The sequence below is a fragment of the Paramisgurnus dabryanus genome, chromosome 11 (genome assembly GCF_030506205.2).
Source record: "Paramisgurnus dabryanus chromosome 11, PD_genome_1.1, whole genome shotgun sequence".
Lineage (NCBI taxonomy): Eukaryota > Metazoa > Chordata > Actinopteri > Cypriniformes > Cobitidae > Paramisgurnus > Paramisgurnus dabryanus.
Genome location: NC_133347.1, coordinates 16,779,716 through 16,800,665, shown reverse-complemented (window position 1 = coordinate 16,800,665; position 20,950 = coordinate 16,779,716). Strand labels below are relative to the sequence as shown.

Sequence of the window (20,950 nt, the reverse complement as noted above, 5' to 3'; positions counted from 1 at the left end):
ATACATACATAAATAAATGCACACATGTGTAGCCTACGTGTTTGTGCATAAATGAGTTTGAACTTTACTTCATTAAAGCTGTCATAATTAATAAATAAACAAACCATAGCCTTTGTCATCCACATCGTCCCTTTAACCTGTTCGTGACTGCACGTGCGTCTCTGCCAGCCAGCCTTCCGTTCGCATTGAGTGACGTTTGCATCCGCGAGACCGGAGTCGGATCGGGCGGCGGAGTGGCGGGACACGGTGAGTAAACAGTCAGAGAATCTAAAACGATTAAAATGGTTTACGAGTTTCATAAATAAAACCCGGGGGTTTTTAGTAATGTCCGATCAAGGGAAACAAGCGTATCGAACCTGGTAACGTGCTAGCGCTAGCAATAAAGTAACAGGCCGCTTAGCTACAGCGGGCTGCTGGGCAGAAAGGCCGCGTATAACAGCTCCGCTACCCGGTGAACTGTACAGGAAACACTGCTGCTTTTACAGGCCTCGGTCTTGTTTGCACAACACTTGTTAGAAGCTAAACATTAGTAAAATGCATTTGCCTTCTTCAGACGATCACATTACATTATGCATGTGACTTTATACTTTAATGAACGTAACTTGTATATGATTGCATATTTTTACTCGTTAAATGACCAAAATGATAAATCACGTAACGTTATACAGTGTTTTCTGCGTGTCCTGTACTGACAGCTAGTGAGGAGGTCACTAATGTAACGTTATAGTAATGAGACTCAGATTTTTATTGGGAAGTTTTGGCCTCAGAATTGACTATACAGATGTCTAAAACTTAACCAGTCCAGTCCAGACCATTAATATTTGTGAGATAGTCTAATTTTAAATAGGTATCACGGGGCAGCAGTGTTTGTCTTGTACGTTAAGTTAGTTTCATCTCTGTTTTGATAACCGGTTCAAATATTTTGCTTAAGTAATCCAGTTTTACATGGCGGACATATAGTTTAATATTGACATGCGTTGAAAATATGTGCTTATAGCTTGTACTCATTAGCATATAAGAACAATGTTAAAAGAAGTTGATCTAAAGTCGTTTTTGATTTAAGACATTTGAAACTTTTTGAATTCAAATGCATGTTTACCAACATTTATTAAAATAACTTGAAAGACTCTGCAGTCTGCTTTTGTGCTTTATCACACATAATAAACTATACAAAACTTGTTGAAGGGCCCTTATTTATCACCATGCCTTGCCTGCCCACAACTCGGCTGTTTTTAATGAATGGAAGGGTGGAGTAAGATTGATGATAACAATAGTTAGCTAGTGGGAGGTTTTAAACTATCGAGTCATATGGTTTAACTTTGTTCATGTCCTGAATGTCTTGATATTTAGCCTCTAGTCCCAGATTTGAATTGTTTCAGGCTGAATGAGAATGAATTCATTAGACTGGCATCAGTTGGTTCTGCATCCCATAGATAAGCTGTTTGTTTTGTAATTTGGATGCTTTTGCATCCTTGATCACGGTGGAATTTAAAGGGCACTTCAAACAATCACTAAAGCCCTGCAGAGTAATTCGGGTTGGAGATACTCCGATAGATGTTTTTTGAGAGAGATGCAGTACCGCTGGGATTTAATAGTTCAGAGAAAAATTTAAATTACCCAATGATTTACTTGCCTTCAAGCTATTTGAGATAAATATGTCCATCATTTTTCAGATGAACACAATTTGAGTAATTTAAGTGAATGTCCTCACTCTTCCAAGGGTTTTAATGGTAATAACAGGGGCCAGGGAACAACAACTGACTCTGAATCCCAAAAAAGTGCATCCATCTCTCCTTTACAAAAAGTTATCAACATGGCCCAAGGGTGTTAATAAGGGACTTCTAAGGGCAATCAATGTGATTTTGTAAGAAAATTGTATCCATTTTTAAAACTTTACAAGCGAAAATAACTTGCTTTTGTTAGCGGCCAATGCACGTTTTAAAAAAGTTTGAAATATGGATATTTATCTTACAAAATCGCATCGATTGCCCTCAGAAGGACTTTATTTACCTTCTGTAGTCGTGTGGATTACTTCTATCAAGAATGGATAGATGCACCTTTTGGGTCTTCAAAGTCAAAAGTTGTGCCCTGGCTCCTGTTTACCACCGTTAAGAGCCAGAACATTCACTAAAATAATTATAAAATTGTGTGCATCTAAAGAAATGATGAACACATGTATCTTGAACGGCTTGAGGGTGAGTAAATCATGGGGTAATAAATTTTTTTGCTGAACTATCCTTTTAAGCATTGTTTAGTTAAAGTGAGGCATTAATAAATCTGAATATAACTGTGGTTGCCAGCTCAGTATTTATGTAGCTTATTGTACAGATAAACAATTTGATTTGAAACATTATAATTGAAACATTAGTTTTAAAAGTTTGTATAAATGTTTGTTTATTAGGTTTACTTAATTTTTCTGAAATATGTGTGCTGTGGTTTAATTAAACAGGCCTCAGAAGAGAGACCCACCATGCGTGAATATAAGCTTGTGGTCCTAGGCTCTGGAGGCGTGGGGAAGTCCGCACTGGTAAGTTCAACGTCTGTCAAATGGTGAGACAAGGAAAGCTTCATGAGTCATTTTTTATGGTTATTATTAGTAACTTTTAGTCTATCAGTTGTTATCAGTAGTCTGTATCAATGGTGTGCACAGGCAGCGGCGGAAGGATAGAAATGGCACTTTCTTCCTTTTTAACCGACGCTGATACAGATGTATTTCATGCATAACACGTCAGTCAATCAAATATCCCTAAATAATAATATTGCTAAATATTTTTATTTTTTCACTATTTTTCCCACATTTGCTTTATTTTTAATACATGTTTACATGTTTCTTATTACTGAAAATAAGAAACATTACATTATTAAATCATGCATCTCGTGATTTAATAATGTACATTCACTTTAAAAACAATTGATTTCTTTTATTTTTTCAAATTAAATTAAATATGGGCATGGCCTATGATCTATTATAATGAACATCCTCTGTTATTACACTTCCGTCTATAAATCAGTATTAGCCATTAAATACAAAACCGTCAACTGATGTTTATAATCTTTAGTGTTAATCACTCTATCACTAGTTTTATGAATCTTTGTTTGGCTTGAATGGGGTATAATTGTGCTTTTTTGTCTTTTACAGACAGTTCAGTTCGTACAGGGAATATTTGTTGAAAAATATGACCCCACAATTGAAGACTCCTATAGAAAGGTAAGTAAAAGATTTTGGCTTATGTTGTTTTAGATCATAATAAAATAATTAAACTGAAGTAAAACAATATTAAATACATGCTTGACACCTTTTCTCTATTTCCTTTTAGCAAGTTGAAGTGGATGGGCAGCAGTGTATGCTAGAAATCCTGGATACTGCAGGCACAGTGAGTTAAAAATGCTGCATGAACTCCAATTAGTTGATTGAACCTTCATGTGAACTCAATAGATTTTCGACTGTTTGCCTACAGGAGCAGTTTACAGCGATGAGAGACTTGTACATGAAGAATGGTCAGGGTTTCGCTCTGGTTTACTCTATAACAGCACAGTCCACCTTTAATGATCTGCAGGACCTACGAGAACAAATACTGAGAGTGAAGGATACAGAAGATGTAAGTGATTTTGAATACCTTTTATAAAGTGCTATACAAATAAACTTGCATTATTTTCCTTTGAATCCCTTTCCATTTGCTATAGGGAATACTGAAGTCTGAAATGTTTTTTTTTTTACTTATCCATGTGTAATTGCATTCAAAACTAAGATGCAACTGCACGTGTAATGCATTTGTAAGGCCTTTCTCAGATATTTCAGAGCAATTGATGAAATAGGTGCGCACACTCGCAAAATAAATGTGCGGAGGGCAGCTGTAATCAATGATAGCATAGACTGCACCAAACACTGTGGGTTCAAGCTTGAAGTCAGAAGCGATGGAAAAGCATTGTGCTCGGTACATCACACATAAGGTCGGTAGGCGGACTGAAGGCGGTATTTTGTGGCTGGGCTCAAAACGTTTTACACCCCTTTTACACCTGTATTTAGTAGGGGTGGGCCGATCCAATACTTTGGATCGGATATCGGGTCGATCCGGACCTTTTTTTTGCTGGATCGGATATCGAAATAACGGGGTCGATCCAAATCCGATACTGTGCGTTACTCATGGTTGTTACTGTCATGCTATAGAAAAGTCTATTATAAAAGCTCCATAAACATTTTTATACACTATATTCAAAGTCTTCCTAATATATTCAACAGCTTTATGTGAAAACAATTGCATATATAAAGATATTTAAGGTCACAAAAACTCAATGGTCTGGTGCTCGCAGAGTTAATACACTGGAGTAGCGGTGAATTAAACGCGTCACACACACAATTCTAAATGAATCAAGAAAAATACTAGAATTGGATCGGGATCGGTCGATACTCAGAATTCAGGTATTGAAATCGGATTGGCAATGGAAAAAGTGGATCGGCCCACCTAGTATTTAGCGTGGTCCACTTGTGATCTGATCAACCAAAATGATTGTGCAAACAGCACAGCAGTCAACATTCAAATCTTCCTTGCCTTCTTGAAGGTGGGTGTAAGCAATTCAGACATTAATATATATTTTGCAAAAGGAGCTATAGCATTGTGCATCAGTCTACCACATTTGTGTATTTAAAAATGTCCTGGCCATCCTTGTAAATGCTTTCAGTTCTAAGGAAATTAATTATGTGTGTATATAGATGAGACCTCAATACACAAGCATGTCGGGCATGTTTTGGGTTTGGTTTCTATACAAGAAAGTTTGGTAGTAATGTATGTACTGGTGACTTAACCTAGTAAAAATGCTATAAAAACTCACCAGACATCTCTCTCTTAAGGTGCCAATGATCCTGGTTGGAAATAAGTGTGATTTAGAGGACGAGAGAGTTGTTGGGAAAGAGCAGGGTCAGAATCTCGCTCGTCAGTGGTGTAATTGTGCCTTTCTAGAATCCTCTGCCAAATCGAAGATCAATGTCAATGAGGTGAGTCGCAGTTTATCAACCTCATCTAAAGCAAGTTAAAAACACACATTTGCACATAATAAATATAATGGCAATTCTCTAATACAAGTGCTGTGTGTTTCAGATCTTTTATGACCTGGTAAGACAAATAAACAGAAAGACGCCGGTGGAAAAGAAAAAAGCGAAAAAGAAGTCAAACTGCATCCTGCTGTAACACAAATGCAGAACGTCACTGCAGCAGCTCTGAGCCAGGTAAACATTACTGAATTCTTTACATGCAATAAATACTGTTTGTGTAAAGTAAACAAAATCTGCAAATCACTTTTAATTTTAAAATAGTTTTTTGTCTAAAATTGTCTAAAGTTGGGGCTTATTGGCACAACATTGTACCCCACTGAAAGAGATACTTTATGTACTTTTACTAGTAAAGGTACTAGATAGCATAACCATGATCTTAATTTCAAATGATTACAAACCCAAACCGGTTGTCACACCTTGTGATGTGGGTGATGAGTTTGATGTGAAAAATCCTGAAGTGCTTTAGTAAAATAGCACCGCCTGCTGGAACTTCAGCAGTCCTGCATTTGAGGCAAGCATGCCTCTAAACCAGTGCTTCCCAATCGTGGTCCTCGAGCACCCCCTCCCAAAAAGTTTTAGATGTCTCCTTATTTAAAACACCTGATTTTAACTTATCAGCCTCCTTCCAAAATGTCTCCCTAACAAGCTGATGAGTTAAATAAGGAGACATCTAAAACTTTTTGGGAGGGGGTGCACTAAACCGCAGTCTTCTAATAACAGCTGTTGGTTGGGGTGTGTTTAGATAGATAGAGAGTAAATAATTTCCTCTCTTTTCTTTCAGAATGCCGATATGAAGAACTGTTACTAAGTTGGCCAGCATTCCAGTTTCTCGCCAAACAATTAATAAGGCAGAAAAAAACACAGACTCCTGAACTAAAACAGACTTGACAGATGAAGAGATGCAGCCTCTGCCTTTCCTTCTTGAAAACCTGCCACCCCTTTGATTACTGTTGTTTTTTCTGAAGGAGATTCTACACTGTGAATCTGTGCCTGGAGGAGAATCTGTCTGACAAAGGGGTATACAGACAGGGAGGGGGTTCAGGACTTACTTAATGCCTATAGAGAGGATGGGGACATTTCAAAACATGCTTTTTTTACGTTATATTTGGATCTTTCTTCATCATTTGTACAGAAATTTCATTAGAAACAGTTCAAACTCTTTTTTGGTCTAATCACAGCTTTTGTGTTTTCAAATGTTATGCTCAAGTTTTAATTTTTGGATCTAGAGAAACTGTGGCAAATTAAACAAATGTCCTTTTTATAGTTAAATGCTGAAAATAACAAGACGCTTGGTTCTGTGTATCTTAAAGATAAAGATATAGTACTAAAACCAATTCTGTAATAACCTTTATGTTCTTTACAATTTAAATGGTTAATTTTACAGCTTTTGCTGAAAATTATTTTTTTGATGTATATATTTTTTCTGTATCTTGTGATATGATGTAGCTACGCTCAGAATCAAAATCCGAACCGATTTGTGCCTGAGCAGGAGAAGAATGAAATCCAATCTATTACGCACAGATGACTTCTCCACTGATAACCGCAAACCAATAATCAATAGTCAGTCTTCACACTTCAGTTGCCAAGTTAAATATGTCATGATGTCTCAAGATATTTTACTTTAGTTCATCTTGATTTTGTTTTGTTGAATATTTCAAGCAAAATGTCTGGCTGGCTTTTGATTTTATTTTAAATTAATTTGTGTGTGTGTGTTTTTTGATCAATAAATTTAATATTGATTTGATGTTTTATGTACATTTTTAAAAGTCCATTCATCAAAACAGACCATTACAGAATCAATTCTGCTCAATTTATATAAACATACAGCATTTTTTTAATCTAGATTTATACATTTTGTTCAAAGCAACTTACAAATGAGGAATATTACAACATAAGCAATTTACACTTCCAGTTGTTCACATCCCCTAACGTGTTGCATTCAAGATTGAAAAGCAGTTTTTATTTTTTTTGGCCACAAGTCATGAGTAATGTGATAACAGATGTTTGAAATATTTTTTTTTTAAACGCCTTTTCATGTACTTTATTCATAATAAGAGGGCAAAAAGCAAGTCATTAATTTGTAGGCATTACAGAAAAAACGATCATGCTGGTATTCACATTTGCCAGGTTTTTATAAATATTTTGCATAGTTATTCGTCACTGCATAGGCTATAGTTTTTTTTACAGGCAATAGAAAAAAATTGTGCAAAGCTGTGGGTTTTTGCAACAGCATGTGTGAGGTTTGTGAAAAATGCACCAAGCAGGACTTTTAATAGACTTCTTGACAGGCATAAACATCAGCACAAACACAGCATTTTTTACTCTTAACTCTTTCAATCAATGAAAAAATATCAATAAGTGGAGTTTACCTAACAAATCTTTGGAATTAATTTCTTAAAGAGTGCTACTTTTATATATGTTTTTTCCTCTTCATTTAATCCTTTAAAAGTATCTTGGCAATTGTTTTACACCTGTATTTGCAATAAAGCATCAGTTGGGGTCTGGCTAGATAGGATACAGCTATGGCTAGATGGGATACAGCTACGGCAAATCTTGTGATTTGTTGGGTTTAGGGTTAGGTTTGGGGGTAAGATTAGGATATAAACAGTGCTCATCCAGTGAGATGTCATGAGATTTCGGATATAGCTGTATCCCTTCTAGCCACAAACCATTAAGCAATGCATTTAACATTCTCTATGTAGATTATTGATATTTTTCATTCTTTTAGACCCACACATCTGAATTGTGCTTTTCTATAGTCTGTGCCCATCCTCCGCCTATCAAACCCTCTGAGCTGTGGTAAGCCACGCCCTCCTGCTGAATGGGTGTGGGTTTCTTTCTCAGTCCTCTTGTTCTCATCCAGAATGGCTTGCTTGCATCCCCCTTTGATTTTCTGCATGTAATCTTTGGTTGTTTAAAGACCTCCATCTCCTCATTTCTTTGGTTGGGCTGTCCGGGAGAGTCCTCCAAGAGATGACTTGTCCCTGGTCGAACGCGGCGTAGGACACGTTTGAAGATGTTAGCAGTTAGCGAGAGTGTTCTGGAAAGCTCCTGCGAGTGACTGGTAGGTAGTGATGACTCTGCCGTGTCTCTGAGGCTTGTGTCACTTTCCACCTCACCTGCAGTTTGATAACCAACGTCTGGCAGGTCCAGCCAGTTCCCCACCAAATCAGCGAACGCATTATCACCCAACACCAACGGCTGTCTGTTTCTGCTGTGATTCATCAGTGAGGATGTCCAATCACTAGAGTCTTCATTATCATATGCGGAGAAATGGCTGTCAAGTGTATCTTCTTGAGAGGTGGAGAAAGACGAGGAAGTGCTTAGACTTCCCCTGTGCTGGATCCTCATGGGTTCCTGTGTCCTGGATATATTGCGTTTCTCTAATGGAGAACTTGTGAGGAATAAAGAAGGTTCTGTGCTAAACGCAGTCTTACAATGTTCGTCTGAAAGATTTTCTCTTTCTGAATCTAGTGTTTGGTTCAGATTGGTTTCTCTTGAGCTGTGGTTGTTTGGAGCGCAGGTAAATGGAGAGATCTGGCTGGTTTTACTGGGGAAGTTCAGCTCGTCCAGTGCAGTTTGGACCTGCAAAAGTTTGAGCTCCTGGAGGGCACCAATCACAGTATTCATCTGAGTGTGAAGACCCTCATCTGTCTGCCACAAACAATCCTAATGAAAAAGACAATAAAGGAAAATTCATTTACGAATGGTGTCTAATCAATAACTTTTCTCGAACTCACATCAAATCAATATGACAACAAACAGTCTTTTGCAATTTCTGCTCAAAAGAATGCAATGCAGATCTCTAGTTTTTGTCAAATGTATGTTGCCATATAAGAGGAGGGACTGATCCTAAAGATGCTTACATACATTTCTGATGCACGCAGTCCTTGTTTATTTTTTACATTTAAATAAATCCCATCTTTATACAGCGTATTACTACCCTCTTTTTTTCTCTTCTCTTCACACCTGAAGAATTTAACCATTTATAAAACATTTGTCGTCTTACCTTTTTTCATCCTGCGGACCCTTAGCTTTCCTGTCTTTCCTGCTCTTCTCTTACTGTGTCTGTTTCTGTAATGGCTTTCCCCTACCAGCGTGTGATCGATTATCAGTCTGAGATCAGCAAAACACTGTTGCCTTTTTACAGGAGATGATACCTCAAAGCATGATGGGAAATGTAGGAACTAACATGTGGGTGAAATGGCTAGGCTGTGAGTCATGGATATATATATGGTCAATAAATTATTTCTGTATTTTGGTAGTGTGAATTTGCAAGATGGGTTTCTAATTGTAAACAGGCAAACTATAAGCTGTGTGCATGCTTCAAGTTTGTCTAATTTTATAGCAGGTAGAATCCAAACATATCTGGCTTAAAAACAAAACACCCCAAAATTGAAATCAACCAATTGGAACATTAATGAATAATGGCAAGGGTTCATGTTTTGGCCTGTTTAGTGTTTCATCAGACTCAGATGGAGGAACCAAATGCCTATTGCGTGATGTCAGTGCTCTTCTGTGTCAGTTTCCTTTAGGATGAGCTCATCGGATGGAGTAATAATTAATCAGACATCAGGAAGAGACCAACAAATGATTGATCCGTTAGTGTGCAACATTCCTGCTAGTCAGCACCTATTTTCCCTTACTCTCACTTTCACCTCTTTCTCTATCTTGCATACACATATAAAGGTGCATCAGTCTTTTCAACGTATTGTACTGTCCTGTTGTTTTGGGACCACATTGTCATTGCTTTTTAAAGGGCAACATCCTGATTTTTACATTTCCTTTGGTGTGTTTATTCGTACATGTTAACAATATGCAAAAGGTACAAACCATAAAGGCGAACACATTGTATTATGTCAAATACACAAAATAATGTTGTTTTTAGCAATGAAATAGGTGCCCTTTAAAGAACAAATGAGTTCAATGTTATGAGCCCTTCAATATGTCCCCCACGTTGTTAACCTCCTAAGACCCAAACTTTGGTTTTTATTCTTCTCAGGTTTCTTCCAGCTATTTTGGGGTTTGAAAGAACCAGTAAATATAATAACCAAATAGTGTAATTAAATAGTGAAAATAAATTAAAATTAAATAGTGTAATTGGTGTAAAGCAGTGTAATTGTCCACCTTTGTGTACAACAGGTTCCAGTTACACAGAATTAAGTATTTTGGTGCAAACAACAACAAAACATATGATGTGGTCATCCAGGTCTTAGGAGGTTAAATAGCCTAGACATAAGTTAGATCTAAGACATGAACAATGATTTATGCTTTTTATAGATTTGCTAGTTGGAGGCAAGTGGCATAAGCAGGAGGAAGGTATTTTTAGAGAGCATTTAATTGGACAAAACTATGTGTAGTGCAAGGTGTCATCAATATTTCTGACCGGAGAAAGAACAAAATATGCATAGAATCTGATGCATTTAACATCAGACTTTAAATGCATATAATTAAGGAATACACTAGTATATGATCTAATAGAAATTAAAAACCATATACTGTAACTTTTTAATGCCACAAGGTTTTTCCATGTAACAAATTTTGTATCACACTATTATTGTATCTTGTATGAGGAAAGAGTATCCTGTGATCAGATGTGACTTATAGCCCCCATTTGCTTTCGAAATAGGAAAGTTTGCCTTTAACAGGAACATTTTAACTGCATGTGAATCTTATGCAGAAAGCTGTTTTTTTTTTGCTTTGTAGTCTCACATTAGATAAGAAAATTTCACGATCAGTACTACATTTTTAAAAATACGGAAGAGTGAGTGGCAGCCAATCAGTGCCTTCCATTTCAAATAAACTGCCAATCAGGTTGCACCATTTTACAGCTGGAATAATCTCTACACAGAGATGAGAAGAATGCGCTTCTGGAGAAAGTTTGTTAGTTTTTGCGTAATGTTAATTGTCAAATTTAACGCGTTAATCTTAATTTGATGAAACCTAAAAATGTCAATAAAAGATTTTTTTTAAATCTCAGCATGTGCAATTACACGAATAATTTTCAATAAAACATGTTCAAGCCTGAACAGTATTAAAATTGTATTGTACAAGCAGATAAGGAAGAAAAACAAAAATCTCACCAGTTCGTGTTTTAAACGCTGAAGATTGCTGTCCATATTCAAATATCCTCCGTCCATTAAAACTGAATTACGCGATTAAAAATCTTGTTAAACTAAACCACACTGAGTTAATGTGCTGTTTATTAATGTTCCTCCTCGATCCTCAATCTTCTCTGACACACTTCTCATACATATTCATTGCAGCCCTCCAGGATTCAGGAAACGTAAAGTTAACCCACTGTGTAACTTAGTGTATGTGGTGTAATATAACATTGCGTTGAAGGGAAAGTTTCTGGATAGGATTACCTAACGGTTGTCTGTCAAGAAAATGAGTCTTGCTTTAACGCCAGTGGTCAATTCATGATGAATAGAGAGTTTACAGGGGGTTCATGCATAAGAATAGAGCTACAGTCTAGGGCTTTATTTCTACAGATCCACTGTGCTTGGGTAACAGAGGGAGAGAGTGCAATAAGTAGTGCGATTTGTTAATATAATTTATTTTGTATTTATTCTTACATCATCATCTTGTAAACTTTTTGTCTTCGAAGAGTACAGTACAAAAAACACCTTTTTTATAGAGCACAGAAAATTTAGATAGCTGTGCTACAAAAAAAAATACCAAATTTATTTTAATGTTTGATTTGTCTTATTTTAAATACATCTAAATTAAATAACTTATTGTGTAACTCGTCTTTTTAAGAGTATTAAAATTGATTATGTGCGTAACTGTATACGCCAAACTTTTCGAAACAGCAATTTCATAACGTGAAGCAACAATTTTTTTGTGTTTATCGCCCTCTGTCGTGTTGCACAGGTATTTAAGAAGCTGTGTCGGTGCGCTAGGGGGCGCATTTATTATCTGCTCAACTCATATATTCAGTGCAGAAGAAGAGAATGGACTCGCAATAGAAAAATGGCGACGTCCATGCGAGCAGCGCACGAGCTGCAAACCAGAACCCGGACCGATGATGTACAGAGTAACGGCGGGGTCGAATTTAGCTCTTTATTGCTCTCCAAACCTGTGCTCGAGGGTTTAGCCGCCTCTGGCTTTCAAAAACCATCGCCAATTCAACTGAAAGCAATCCCACTGGGAAGATGTGGACTAGGTACGAGACCCAATAAAATACGAAATATATCTAAAACGTCCTATTTATATCAGTTAGAATCAAATGGTTTAAAAAATTAACATACAACATCTGTCTGTACTTTATTGCTTTATGATTTTTTTTTAGTTCCCTTGTCTTTAGTTGTGCTCTTTATTATGAATTAAAGAAACACAATAATTCAAACGTCATTGTACGATAAAGCATTATAATAATCGTAATTACATTAGCTGTTTATCTTATATGCAAGTAGCTTTGAATAACAACGTCTGCCAAATGCACTAAATGTAAATAATGCACTGCACCTTTCTTGTGATATAACGTTGTTTTCTAATTATTTTTGCCTGTTCAGATCTCATTGTTCAAGCTAAATCTGGCACAGGGAAGACATGCGTGTTCACTACGATTGCTTTGGACACCCTAATACTGCAGAATACAGTCACACAGGTTTTTATAGCTTATTAATTACTGGAATATATTATTTCCATTTCAATATACGTTGAACATTACAGGAAACTGTATTATTAAATATCCTGCTGATATGTTGTCAACACAAGTTTGTGATTGCTTGTTTGTTTCCATTTTTTTCAACTTTATTTATTTTTCAATTTATTTTTAATCTCTCCTGCCACTTCTCTTCTCAACAGGTGCTTGTTTTAGCCCCCACAAGGGAGATTGCTGTGCAGATCCATTCTGTTGTCATGGCGATAGGCAGTGCTATGGAGGGATTAGAGTGCCATGTGTTCATTGGTGGACGGCCTGTCAGTCAAGATAAACTCCACCTAAAAAAATGCCACATTGCTATTGGCTCACCAGGTGTGACATCGTTAACCCCTAATTTCAGATAAATAGGATGGTTGGAACACAAATGTCACAATCATAAAAATCGTGTTGAGTTTAGATGTTTAGATATTTATTCGTGCATAGACCCGGCAATACCACTGGCAGAAATCATTACCTGTTTTATAAGTAAACAGTGAACAATACCTAATATTTTGCTTCTCAATAAATGTGTCTTTATTTTAGTATTTTTTGAAATTTATACTGGAAAACAACAAAAGATACTAAGACATCAAGGTTTATGCATGTGTACAGTGACTCAACAATACAATTTACATGCAATTTTTACAATTACCTTTTTTTAGTGTTTTAATAATTTAATAATTTAGTTATTAACTTTTAATTTTATGAAACATTAATTAAAGGAAAACACCAGCATTTTTCAATATTTTACTATGTTCTTACCTCAACTTAGATGAATACATAGCTATCTTTTTTCAAGGCGTGCACTTTTAATCTTTGTACAGTGCTTCATGAATGTGTTAGCATTTAGCCTAACCCCAATTATTTCTATGGCTCCAAAGAAGTGTTTTATTTTGTGCCACCATACTTACTTGTGTAACTACTCATGTCTTTACATAGGGAAAACATGAAAGGGTTGGGTGGCTTCTAAATTCATCCCTGTTTGGAGCCATAGGAATGAATGGGGCTAGGCTAAATGCTAACACATTCATGATTAAATTAAATGTGCACGCTTTGAAAAAAGGTAGGGATGTATTAATTTGTCTAAGTTGAGGTAAGAACATAGTAAAATATTGAAAAACGGTGGTGTTTTCCTTTATTTACAACATAGGAGCTAATGTGTTAATTTACAGTTAAAGGGATAGTTCACCCAAAAATGTAAATTCTGTTATCATTTACTTACCCTCATGTTGTTACAAACCTGTATACATTTCTTTGTTCTGATGAACACAAAGGAGGATATTTTGAGAAATTATTGTAACTAAACTGTTGTGGACCCCATTCACTCCCATAGTTGGAAAGAATTATGCAATGGAAGTGGTCCACAAATGGTTTGGTTAGAAACTAGGGCTGCATAACGATTAATCGCGATTAATCGTTTGCAGAATAAAAGGTTTTGTTTACATCATATATGTGTGTGTACTGTGTATAATAATTATGTATAAATAAATATACACACATGCATGTATAATTTTAAGAAAAAAATATTTATAGATTAAATATTTATATATAATATAAATTATATATAAATATAAAAATTTATATACACATGTAAATACGCCTTAAATACCTACATGCAAGTGTATTTATTTATGCATAATTATTATACACAGTACACACGCATATATGATGTAAACAAAAACTTTTATTCTGCAAACGATTAATCGCGATTAATCGTTATGCAGCCCTATTAGAAACATTTCTCAAAATATCTTCCCTTGTGTTCATCAGAACAAAGAAACTTATACGGGTTTGTAACAACATAAGATTGAGTAAATGATGACAGAATTTTCATTTTTGGGTGAACTATCCCTTTAATAAACATCAAAGCTAATAACATAAAAATAAATAAATATATATTTTTTTCCCTTTACAGTCAAAGTACTAATGTTAAAGGAACAGTATGTAAGAAAGTAATATCAATTAATTATAAAATGGCCCTGATATGTCACTAGGCATTAAGAAATCGTTTTCATTTCAAATAATTATATCTCCGACAACAGTGGTCCGGCCAGGATATTGTCATTTAAAAAGTTGAGTTGCAGCCCTCAACTGATGTTTATGTTGTCATTTTGTGTATTGGCCACCAGTTGTGTGATTGCAGTACCAGTTTTAGTCACAAGTTTTGTGATTGCAGTACCAGTTTTGGCCACAATCCTACATACTGTTCCTTTAAAGTACTAACGTACGTGGTCATAGTCATTATCTGTCACTCTCACTGTCATTCTTTCCTCCACTTTTGACAAAGAAAACAATTTTTATGTGGAAATTCCTTAAATTGAAGCTCTTAACGAAATAGCGCCACCATAGTGGTGTAATGCAGTCATAAATGACAGTGCATAAAGTACAACAATAGTTTGTGCTTTTCTTGAAGACACATTAAAAGACACCTGTTTGGTGTTGGCCACCTCCAAATTCTCTATGCAGAATTTTTTTTTCTTCATAATATTTCAAGCACAAAATAATTTAATATAGATTTCTTTAATATAGAGTGTGTACAGTTTGCAATGCAATAACAGTATTTTCATGTTGTTTTTATAGGCCGTATTAAGCAGCTAATTGAGATGGAAGCCCTAATAACATCCTCCATTCGTCTGTTTGTTTTGGATGAGGCTGATAAACTGCTAGAGGATGACAGCAGCAGCAGCTTTCAAGAGCAAATCAAGTAAGTTGTTTACTGGATACCGAAAAACAGAGGTTAATTGGATTTAGTGACTTATGTATTTAGATTAAAATATATGGGTTATCTGATCTTTCTCTTTTTGCTTTCCTGTACCTGTCACTTTGTGTTAGCTGGATTTTCTCCTCGCTACCCACAAATAAACAAATGCTGGCACTCTCTGCCACCTACCCAGAATCCTTAGCGCAATACCTATCAAGATACATGAGAGAGCCTACATTTGTGCGACTCAACCCAACAGATCCTGGACTCCTTGGTCAGCAATCCTTTGAGATTTATCGTGTTTGTTTTGTATGAAAGCGAGCAGTATCTTTTAAATCTTTGTTTGTGCATTGATGGTGTCTTTGTTTTATGCTTCAACCCTCCAGGGCTTAAGCAGTACTATAAGATAGTGCCCTCTCATTCATTGCCTCATAAAATCTTTGAGGAGAAGCTTCAGTGTCTTCTTGAACTCTTCAGTAAAATCCCATTTAACCAAGCGTTGGTGTTCTCTAATCTCCATAGCAGGCAAGTGCTGCACCTTTCTACTTTCATTACTCATGCTGATTTATGTGGTATATTTAACAGATATACCAGTCTAGCACTGAGCATTATGATTCAGACTTATTATAAGAGCTGTGATTTTACTAAAAGTAATAAAAGACTAAGCTGAGCTGTTGTTCGGCAGAGCTCAGCACCTGGCTGACATCCTCTCATCTAAAGGTCTACCTGCAGTCTGCATCTCGGGTAAGTTTCACACAGTTTTATAGAAATATGCCCAAATTTAATATCGTGTGAGCATTAAATTAAGTCTCAAGTGCATTATAAATGTTCATTATTTTTTAATCTCTTGCTGTGTTTATGTAGGTGGTTTAAGTCAGGATCAGAGGTTAGAGGCGATGTGGAAGCTGAAGCAATATCAGTGTCGAGTTTTAATTTCAACAGATCTGGTGAGAAATCTGATAAATCATCCAGCTTTTAATACCCAAGCATGACATTTCTGTTGTAAATCCCTTTTTTTTTTTTTTATACAGACGTCACGTGGTATTGATGCTGAAAAGGTGAATTTGGTGATCAATTTGGATGTTCCTCAGGACTGGGAGACGTATATGCACCGCATTGGTCGTGCTGGAAGATTTGGTGCGTTTGATCTTAAAGTTTAACGACAAAACAATTACACACCCACACTTACTTAGCCTTGTCTCTGTGGTTTTAATTAATGCACATCTTGGACATTTACATGAGAGTACTTAATCAGAGATGTGGAGCGGAGCTAGACATCTGTTCTGAGATGGTCAGACAGGGGTCAGAGTCTGAAAGGTCAACCGTAGCAATCAGTAACATAATTAGCTGCTAAACACAAACTCATCAGGAGTATAATAATGACCGGGGCACTCCACAATCTGAATTTATAATTGGATGCTTGAGACTTCTTGGTAACCAGAACATGATGTGCAGAAGCAACTGGAGTCTCCTATAAATGACAGAAATATAAACCCCTTTATCAGCAATGTTTATTTCTTTTATTGTGCTGACAATGACCTCTGTGCTTTGGTTTTAGGTACTTTGGGGGTTGCCGTGACCTACTGCTGCCATGGAGAGGAAGAGAATAAGATGATGGCCATAGCTCAGAAATGCTCCCTAAATCTAACTCATTTACCAGGTGAAGATGGTTGTTTATTTCATACCAATCCTGTATACTTTTCTGTTAGCTATTTTTTTCAATACAATGAAAGTGAGTGGGGACCATTTTGTGAGCTTTTCCTTGGAATTGCTTTCCTAAAGATGTTAATAACTTTTCCTGTCTGATTCTCTCCAAGATCCAATCCCGCCTGGGATCATGGAAGAGACTTGTGACTGGGACGTGATCATTGAGCCCCCTTCCAAACCTCCTCAGAAGTTTCCTGTCGCCCCCAAACCAGAGAAAAAGAAACGTGTTAAATCAGAACCCACAGCAAATAAATCTTCAAGGGCATCTGAAATCTCACAGGTCAACAAAGATAAAAGACCATGTGATAAACCTTACAGTGGTGCTGAATCTAAGGCTAAAAGTCCCTCTCCCAGACCTGCAAGGCAAAGACCATCGTCATCTGTTACAAACCTTAAACCTCACTCGACTGCTATCCAAGCAGAGCAGAGTGATCCCCTTCCCAAAATTCCTGCACTGCCGTCCTTTAAATCACGGGCACGAAGGCTTACGCCCTTCAATGAGGCTGAGGCGGATTACGAGAGCTTCATAACAGAAGGTCCGGGACGATCTGTGGAAATCATTCACCAGTATGAAGGTAGCAGCAGGAGTCAGGACACATTTAATGGCCTGCATTACAGCAAAGATGACCATCATAACCATTGTGACGAGGATAAAACTGAAGCTAATAAATCCCATCTTCAAGACGTGTCACACTCCCATCAAGATCTTCCTCTACCACAGGACGTTTCAGAGTTAACCTCTGGCTCAAAGACTTCAGACATTTCTCCCTCATCTGATGATGGTGATTCTTCTTCAGAGTCCAAGATGGAGGTAGAGAGTGAATCAAACTCTTCAGTTCCCAGACAACACAAACATCACACACATGTTCTTCCAAACAAGGACGTTTCTCATGTACACAATCCAGGAGGCATCAATGTAAACCAGCGGGATAAGTTATTTTTACCTGCAGCTAGAGAACCAAGACATGGCAGAAACAAACAGTCACACAGTAATCCTCCTCACTACAAAGGTCATCCAGTCTCTCAATCCAAAAGAAAGTCTACGACAACAGAGCAGAGAAGGAGAAAAGAGAAAACTGACGATGTGGAGGAAGAAGTTGCAGAGCAGGATGATTGGAACGCATACAGAGCCTGGGTCGAATATTACAACTCATATTACTACAAATCACAATTTAACTGGATGAGAGCGTTTTACACAAATTCCATCTATATGATGGAAATGATGAAGCGTTAAACATAAACTCGTAAAGTCATGTATAGCACCTATGTATGTATCCATTGACATTCACTGCTGTTAATGCCTTTATTATTGGGGCATAAATGTTGTTACTCTGTGCGTATTTGCCTTTAATGAGCTTCTTCAATTGCAATTCGTTTACAGTGCTTAGGTTTTAATGAACTTCACTGTATTTAGTTCTTTAATAAAAATGAGATTATTGAGATGGAGATTGCAAATGTTGCAATTGGCTGCAATGATGTGAGATGCATTTACAACAATCATTCGGTCTAATGTTCATCTTACTAATAATCAAAGCATTTGTCGTCATGCATTTAAAATGTGTGCAATCACAAGCCACGCCCACTAATCTGAGCTTTCAATTCGTTAGCAGCAATCAACTTGTGCTCTGCTCTTCAAAATCAGTCAAGGGTATGAAATTAACAGCTGACTACAGAAACAAATCCCAAATAAACTTTCTAGACCAAGTCAAGGATATTTACCTTTCATGCTCTTTAAACAAACCTAGAAACCTAGTTGCTAAATTGTTTGTCCTATGAAAATTATAATTACTTTGAGGAGGAGATGGGATGATCGTAAGGTTCTTAAACTCAGTCAACCCTCGAACTGCACCTATAACCTACATGCTAAGCAAAAATCTTGCATCGTTACTGTGCGTTTAACTTTGCTTAAAGAGAGGTTTTATTTGGCCGCATAACGTGCATGGGAACGCCCCAACCAACGCGTGCTTTCATATATTTGAATCATTGTCCTCAGTTTAAACATGTTATTGGGAACGTTTGGAAACGCGGTTGTTTGTTGCGCTCTTGTCAAGAGCAAAAGTTTGTTCACAGCCAACAACGCACTTCTGTTAAATCTCGCTGTCGTGGCTTTTTTCAAATGTTTATTAGATTCGCAGCTGTTTTAGCGTCTATAATACAAGGAGAAAATCATGTTGAAGTAGGACTCTTTTTGTGTCGCGTGCAACAGTTTATCTATTCGCTGTTTACCTGCGTTCAGTTTCTGACGCTCGCGCTCATACACGCCGTTGCATTTCCGTTCACAAATAGGAACGAAAGGATACTAATCTGGATTTGGTTTCTTTGTGTTTGTGGACTTATTTTCGCCATTCTGTCTCTGAGCTATGATTCGACCTGTTACTTGACGTGGTGCCGTTTGCGACCGTTACCGGGGTCACTCACCGACCCCTTTGCTGTGTATGTGCTGGTTCCAGTCTGGGGTTTTTCTCTGATGCTGATGTTCGTTTATTAACGGGTTTGGAAAGACACCTACCTGGTTGGGACCATGCGGCCCATTCAGAACCATGGACAGCAGCCCCGCGCGCACACAAACCCGGTAACTCTCGAGAATGCGCCTCAATTCAACCCATCGATAAATTCCGATCTGCAGGAAACCATCATGCTGAAATACACATAGCTGGTGCTGTGTGCCTACTGCTGACCCCGGCGGCACGAGAGCTGGCCAAGAAGAGGCTGGAGAGTCGTGTGGCCAAGAGATTTGGCTACATTATCATCACAGTCATTTTGTTTTGGGCTCCGCTGTTTGTCGCTGTTTTCTAAACATGTCCGAGGACTTTGGTCAGAATCAGGTCTACACTACACTGTACGTAATTAAAAATGGCCTGTTGTAATCCTCTTCTATACATTTTTGTTTGGCCAGGGATGTAATAATATGCACTAAAAACTGGGAATCGAAGCAATATTTTTACAAAGTGAGGAACAGAACATATTTCATAATTTATACATTGGGTATGTATGAATTTGTTAATTGTTAATGTATTGTGGTTTTCTGTTTTGTAGCACTGGCTGTTGCGCGAGTTTGAAACATGCGCGCTGGTTCTGACGTGTGTGTCTGCAGCGGTGGAGCCGCTCATTTATGCGGTGCTTCACAGACACATCCGAACAAATCTACAAACTCCTTGTAACCACTACTTGCTAATAGATCCAGCTATAACAGCCATATTTGAGTGGTCAGTCCCTGATTTTCGAGAGTTTCCTAAACGCTTATCTTGTTACTTTCTTACCAATACCAATGCCATACCATGTAAAAATGTTGTAGTTATGCAGCAGTAACTTACTGTAGATTTATATTTATCTAATTTATTGGCAGCAGTTTCTTCAAAGGAAAATGAATATTAAACATTAACAAGTCTTTACAGAATAAAATGATAAAAAACAGCCTCTTGCAAAGCATTCTGGAAACCAGAAATCCTCATCAACCATCTGATTTTGGTTCCCAGAAACGTTTTGTACTTTTTTCCTGAATATAAAGTTTACTTAATGTTTAATGTTCATGTATCTTTGAACAAACTGTTGTAAATAACATAAATTTTAATCTACAGTAAGTTACTGGCAAACTAATTTCTACAGATATTTTTAACAGTGTAGAGCCACATTTGGTTCACAAGAACACCAGTCAGAGGTTCCTAAAATAATTATATCCTTTTTTTTTTTTTTTACATTTTTATATTTTGATAAACAGTTTTCTGCTTTAGAAAGGATCTGTGAAGGTTTACGGTTCTTTAATGAAACCACTTTGGGTCATACAATGTAGACTATATGTATATTACAATCTTTTTCCAGAATAACCTAAAATTCAATGGAGCAC

General features: G+C 36.9%; 3 protein-coding genes across 3 annotated transcripts; 2 read left to right on the top strand and 1 right to left on the bottom strand.

Annotated features, from left to right (window-relative positions):
• Positions 1 to 116: 116 nt before the first annotated feature.
• Positions 117 to 6,794, top strand: rap1aa (RAP1A, member of RAS oncogene family a). The gene is made up of 8 exons (XM_065247159.1): positions 117 to 246; positions 2,450 to 2,527; positions 3,140 to 3,208; positions 3,318 to 3,374; positions 3,459 to 3,599; positions 4,850 to 4,993; positions 5,097 to 5,224; positions 5,832 to 6,794. Exons 2-7 carry the CDS (start codon positions 2,471 to 2,473, stop codon positions 5,184 to 5,186), a joined length of 558 nt encoding a protein of 185 aa, XP_065103231.1. The 5' UTR covers positions 117 to 246; positions 2,450 to 2,470; the 3' UTR covers positions 5,187 to 5,224; positions 5,832 to 6,794.
• inka2 (inka box actin regulator 2) lies at positions 6,618 to 11,341 on the bottom strand. Its single transcript, XM_065247154.1, has 2 exons — positions 11,134 to 11,341; positions 6,618 to 8,719 (listed from the first exon to the last, which is right to left on the bottom strand). The coding sequence occupies exons 1-2, from the start codon at positions 11,188 to 11,190 to the stop codon at positions 7,775 to 7,777; spliced, it is 1,002 nt and encodes a 333-aa protein (XP_065103226.1). The 5' UTR covers positions 11,191 to 11,341; the 3' UTR covers positions 6,618 to 7,774.
• Positions 11,342 to 12,010: 669 nt separating this feature from the next.
• ddx20 (DEAD (Asp-Glu-Ala-Asp) box polypeptide 20) lies at positions 12,011 to 18,637 on the top strand. The gene is made up of 11 exons (XM_065247152.2): positions 12,011 to 12,218; positions 12,568 to 12,662; positions 12,863 to 13,031; positions 15,279 to 15,402; positions 15,531 to 15,673; positions 15,786 to 15,924; positions 16,085 to 16,143; positions 16,264 to 16,346; positions 16,431 to 16,536; positions 16,958 to 17,059; positions 17,217 to 18,637. The coding sequence occupies exons 1-11, from the start codon at positions 12,026 to 12,028 to the stop codon at positions 18,338 to 18,340; spliced, it is 2,337 nt and encodes a 778-aa protein (XP_065103224.1). The 5' UTR covers positions 12,011 to 12,025; the 3' UTR covers positions 18,341 to 18,637.
• Positions 18,638 to 20,950: the final 2,313 nt, after the last annotated feature.